The 6,029-nt window shown below is 36.5% G+C and overlaps 1 protein-coding gene across 1 annotated transcript; it reads left to right on the top strand.

Moving 5' to 3' along the window:
• The first annotated feature begins 4,791 nt into the window (after positions 1–4,791).
• Positions 4,792–6,029, top strand: LOC149947365 (uncharacterized). The gene is made up of 3 exons (XM_090172383.1): positions 4,792–5,203; positions 5,262–5,374; positions 5,466–6,029. The coding sequence occupies exons 1-3, from the start codon at positions 5,187–5,189 to the stop codon at positions 5,744–5,746; spliced, it is 411 nt and encodes a 136-aa protein (XP_090028509.1). The 5' UTR covers positions 4,792–5,186; the 3' UTR covers positions 5,747–6,029.

The following is a 6,029-nucleotide window of genomic DNA, read 5'->3' as shown; positions in this document are numbered from 1 at the left end:
CGCATCAAAACATATTGAGTGGTTAATGTTTAATAAAATAAAGAAATTTCGGGAAATCGAAAAGTGCGCGTCCACCGCGACACCTGGTGAGAAGTCGGTGAGACAGAATAACAACGTAAAAGCGCGCGCTGCTGAAGACGCAAAAAATTTGTTTCGCACGCGCGGCGCGTTCCAGTTATAAGAGACTTAAGCCTAAATTGCGCGATTTTAAAAGTTAGGATAGTTCGCAAATCGCTCATACGGGGTTAGGGGCGCTGGCGGCAGCCCCTAAGATGGCGGCGAAAATTCAAACCCAAACACCTGGCGTTATTTTTCGTTTCAACTTTTTGGGCCAAAAGCTATTTTTTCAAGACAAAAAAAGGTACGTATTAGTATATTGAACGTCTTGTTAATCGTTTGATACGGAAATAAGGCCAATTTGGAAAAGCTTGGCCGTTCCCTTTTAAATGTTAATGATTTTCTTTGCGAGTTTACTCATCATAGGTCTGTTTTAACGAAAATTAAATAGCTTTAGCCAATTAGATGTATACGAATTTTAAGTAATAAAATGGTAACTATACTGACCCGCCTTCTGGTACGACGCTTTCAGAAACATTTGTCCGAGGGGTCCGGAATTTGCAAATTTTGCGTACGGGGATTGGAATCTCGAAGTGATTTCAGAGCACGATTTTCGTGTTGATTTCTGGTTTTGGAACTAACTTTCGCCCAGATTTCACGATTATGAAGCTGATTTCAAGATTTCTAAAATATTTTTAAGATTTTATTGTCTTACCCCTCGAATTTGTCTAGTAAAAGTACGCGTAAAAGAGTGTAAAATATTATAGCTAAACAAAATGTTACCAACGCTGAAATGAAAATGCGTACCAAACAAAGCCGTGAAGAGCAACAATATTACTTATTTATTTGAACTCGGAAAAAATTTTCCCAAAGAAATATTTTAAAGCTCAAAATTCTGGCGCCAATCTCCAAGCGGCCAAATTACATAAATACTGTGGAAAATAGAAAATTATTCGCAACGTTATTCTGAAGCTTCGGTGCCGAAAGAAGAATGCTACTTGACAAGAAAGCCGTCATGAAACTAAATTTCCCAAAGTATCTAAAAATACACACTATTTGGGTAAGTTTAGGGAAATACCACTATTAACAATGAAATACGTAATATCAAAACATACCACGCACTTAAATAATTAAACCAAAGGAATAAAACTGAACAATCTGCTTTGTGAAATTGTGAAAAACCCCACCTCCAGAAAGTCTGAGGGAACACAGTCCAAAGTGCGAAATACCAGGAAATGAGACTATCTGGGCAAAGTGAAAATGATAGGTCAAAGACAGATATGCAAAACGAACGCAACCAGCCTCTCTTATGATTCCCGCAGATGAAAATAAAGTCGCGTTATTCCTCTCTCTCTCTCTCTCCCTCTCTATCGCCCTCTCACCATAGAGCACGAATGAAAACCGTAAGACAGACACGCCAGACGAACTCAATCACCCTCTCCGCTTACCCGTCTCGTAAAGAAATTAAAAGTCGCGTGCTCTCTCCCTCTGGCGCTCTCTCGCTTAGTATCGAAAGACCATACCCTATAACCGTCAAGGATCTCGTTCGTGTTCGTTCGGTCAGTCAGAGAGACACAAAACGTCGCCGATTATAATATGACTAGCTGAGTAGCTACTGGTTTTGAGCGGCGTTCCTATAAAGTCTTTTTTCTTCAAGAGTTAAAGTGGGGATTGATCTACTTGTCATCACACCACACTATCCACTAAAAAATACTGTCAATAAAAACTGTTATGGAACTTCAATAGCGCGTAGAGTGAAAATCATGCGACTGAAAAGTCTTTTATCTTCAAGAGTTACAGTCTGGATCAAACCCAAAACCAAAACGACAAACCGACGCTAGGACCATGGAGAAAGGGGGGTGGAGAGGAAGAGACGGAATTTTTCTAGTTCGAGCCCTTACCAGTCTCTCCCACGAGCGGGTGGAAGAAGGGGGAAGAAAATAAAGGGGGCGGCGGTTCTCAACTCGAGGGCTCCCGGTTTCCATGGTTACGAATTTTTGCGTCCTTTTTTTACAACATTTCATCGCGCCATCTGCCAGGTTTTTTCCGGCGGAGTATTTATAATATTTGTAAACACGTGATCATTCATTTTTGCGTCTTAAGCGGGATTTTCCAACAGATAGCTTCTGTGTCTTAAAAGAATATCCAACAAAGATGAATAAAAGGGTCATGGATCACAATTACTGTAAAGTTAATAATAAAAAACAGAAGAAGAAAGGTATTGTAAATTATAAAGTTCAATAATTTATCTGCTAAGCTTTAATTAAATCTATGCTTTGGTTTTTCCTTTTTAGGCTCGCGATTTGACGTGGCTTTTTTATTATAATAATGGCGATCTGCGTAAATGGTTTACGAGTTTAGGTTATCATAATAAATTAAGGTAATTAGTGAGGAATAATGGTGAGATATTGTGTGTACCGCAACTGTAAGAATCGTGACAAAGCCTATTCTAAAAAGAAATTGGCTTTGGAAACTTCAACCCCAGGAACAATCTGTTTTTTCCCTGTGCCAAAACCAACAACAGAATATGAGAAATGTGTCAGATGGTTACGTGCAATTAACAGACCCGAAATACAAACAACTGATGTTAAAAAACATCACTATGTCTGTTCTAATCATTTTGTGGGTGGTGTTGGGCCGACAATTGACAATCCGGACCCTATCTCCAACTCTGAAGAATGTTTAGAGTTTGAGGAACTACAGGTAGGTTGAATCATGCGATTATTCATTTCATTTGTTATTCTAATGTTTTTAACCAATAAATTTTCAATAGACAGCTCCAGTGGGTACAGTACCCTTAAATAACATCTGTAGGGAAAAAATTGAGACCCCAATCCCAACTATTTCAAATTCTGAAGTTAAAGAGACAACACCTGTTGATTTGGCCATTTACGAAAATATAGTAAGTCACATAACAGTCTTCAATATTTAAATATAAATATTAAAAATAGAATATTGTAATCCTAAGGTAATTGAGCGTTCTGATGGATATTCTGAGCTTCAAGACATCACAATACCATCTATAGGAAATTCTGGAGATAAAGAAATTTCATCTCCATTTATCGAAAATCTTGGAGATAAAGAAATTTCAGTTCCATTTTTCGGAAATCCTGGAGGTAAAGAAACGGCGGTTCCATCTAACGGAAATACTGGTGATAGAGAACTGTCAATTCGAACTATCGATAATTCTGAAGTTAGAGACACGCTAGTTACACCTATTGAATCTCTTGGAAATCTCGCTAAAGACTTTTTAAATTACCAATTAAGCAATATAGAATCGGTTAAATGGAGCATGGAGACAAAATACGGAACTGCTGATAATATCAACCATATAACAAGCTTAATCTTCAAAAGCTGCGAGTTTATGAAGGTCATTTTAAAATCAACTATGATTATTGCTGTGACAGTTTCTGATAGGGAAATTCCTGATAGTCATGTTGCGCTTAACAGCTCTTCTGTTAATTTTCACAAGCCAATTAAATCATTAGGTGATTTAATTGACATTTTGTTAGAATTATAAAGTTGGAATTGCTGCCAAGGCATTCAGGGGGAATTGTTCGCCTCTTTTAAAGACAGCTATCTGACATCAGTTTACGTTTGCTCATCTAGCCAGTCTTTAAAATCTGAAAAATGTCAAAGGATTTTCCTGGAAGAAAATAAGCTTTGTCAGAATTGCCGCTTGTCAAAGAGAGTTTTAGAAAGAAGAAAACAACGAGAAAAGAAACGACAAAATACTGTTAACCCTAATAGAAAATTCACCAACATTCGATTCCTAGATTCGCAACTACTTCGGAAGAAATATGACTATTTATACATAAAAAATTCAGTACAAAAAAGGAAAATCAAACAGATGGAAGAGAAAATTAAGAAAAGCTATCAGAAAGATGGCATTATTATGACTCGAGAAGAAAGCGCTGACTTTGAAGAAATTTTACAAAAAAATCCTTTTCATAGCAAAACCGTTTTCCAAAAGTTGTTTTTACGAGAGCAAATAAAATTAAACTCATCAAACAAATCAAGACCACGTAAATGGCACCCTGCTATAATACAGTGGTGTCTTTTCATAAAAGCTAAGTCATCAACTACATATGAAGCGTTAAGGCAAGCTATTCCATTGCCTTCAAAACGGACTTTGTTCAATTATTCAGTTGATATTACATCGAGAAGTGGTTTTGACGAAGCAACATTGTTGGAAATGAGTAAGAAAATTGATTTGGACTCTCTAGAAGAACACCAGAAACACTTCTCATTAATTTTGGATGAAATTCAAGTGAAACAAGATCTTGTATTTAGAAGTAATTCAGGGGAACTCATAGGTGCCACCAATCTTAACACATTTAGGAACAAAGTAGCAGAAATTGGGAAGGAAATTAACATCTCTACTGAAGAAACAAATAATAATCTAGATTTAGCCACACACGTATTGCAACTAATGGTCAGAGGGATAACAACAAACTTTAAGTATGCTTACGCATATTTTCCTTGTGATAAACTTCGGGCTGAAGACATATACTCTATATTATGGGAAGCGATAGAGCATTTACAAGGAGCTGGCTTTAAAATTATCTCGGTTGTATGTGATAAGGCTGCTACCAATCAAAAACTAATTAAATTTTGTACAGAGAGTGAAAAACATTTACATCAAGATGAAGTAGGCTATCGCTGTAGAAATCCCTTCAATAATTTTTAACCATTATACTTTGTTTCTGACGTTTGCCACTGTGTTAAGACGGCAAAGAATGGATTAGCAAATAGTGGAAAACTGAAAAGACACAAAGATGGAGTTGCAAGACCAATCAGGTTGCTTAAGAAAAATGGCAAATATTTGCTATGGAAACATATTATTGATACATTTGAACGAGATTCTTCCTCATTATTAAAGCTTGCACCCAAACTTACGTATAATCACGTTTACCCAAATGCATACAGTTGTATGAAAGTGAAATTATGTGTTCAAGTTCTGAGCAGCACCACAGCTAATGCGATGGAAGAACTTGTGGGGAGTGAAGCCTCAGAAACCGTAAAATTTCTATGGATTTTTGATCATTTTTTTGACGTCCTTAATGTATCAAATTGTTCCAACGTCAAGAGAAAATTAAAACCAGCTTTAGCTCCCTTCCATAGTTTGGATGATTGGCGTTTTGGGGTAATATATTTCATTTTGTTTAAAATGTAAATGATTTCCAAATTTAATTCCAATTTAGTGGTTGCGAAAAGATTTCCTCGGATATCTGGACGAATGGGAGAGAAGTAGATGACGTTGACCGCTCAAAAATGCTCCTTAGTAGAGAAACGTTGGAAGGGTTACGTATCACTGGTAAGATTATACATTAATGTGTGGGTCTTCGTCGAAAGCGTATTATTGTATTATTATAATGACAGTTCCTATTCTTCTATTTTTATTTTAGGTTATTCAACAATAGACCTCATTAAATACATGTTGAAGAAGGGAGCACCTTTCGTGTTAACAGCTAAATTTAATCAAGACCCTGTCGAGCAGTATTTTAGCAAGCAAAGGGCGGCATCTGGAGCTGGTGAAAATCCTACTGTTAGCCAATATGGTCAAGGTGTAAAGAGGATCAAACTGATGAAATCCCTTATTCCAAAAACTAAAAATGGAAACTGCTCTAAAACTATTGAAAAAAGAACTCTTAGAAAAAAAGTAGCTCGTGATGCCCTTCGTTTTTAATTTTTTTTATTAAAATAAAACGAAATTAAGGAAAATAAGTTATCAGATAGTAATGTATACTTAATGAGGAGATGGAGGGGCTAGATTTCACGCTACACTGTTGCCATCCCCTACAATTTCTCTACTACACATCGTAATGCATGTGCTTGTCAGCGAGAGAAAGTGTTGGGGATGACAACAGTGCAGTGCAAAATCTAGATAATCCAAATCCTCATTAGGGAAAATGCATCTTAAAAATTGAAAAATATCTGATAACTTCTTTTCATTCACATCTAATAATACT

This window comes from Leiobunum rupestre, chromosome 4, assembly GCF_980474605.1.
Source record: "Leiobunum rupestre chromosome 4, qqLeiRupe1.1.hap1, whole genome shotgun sequence".
NCBI classification, from domain to species: domain Eukaryota; kingdom Metazoa; phylum Arthropoda; class Arachnida; order Opiliones; family Sclerosomatidae; genus Leiobunum; species Leiobunum rupestre.
The sequence above is the reverse complement of the archived record's forward strand: the minus strand, read 5'-3'. Positions and strand labels throughout refer to the sequence as shown.

Excerpts from the sequence above, each read along its gene's own strand:
- LOC149947365 (XM_090172383.1), top strand. Across the intron at positions 5,375-5,465 it reads GGAAGGGTTACGTATCACTG|GTTATTCAACAATAGACCTC; the intron begins GTAAGATTATAC and ends TTTTTATTTTAG.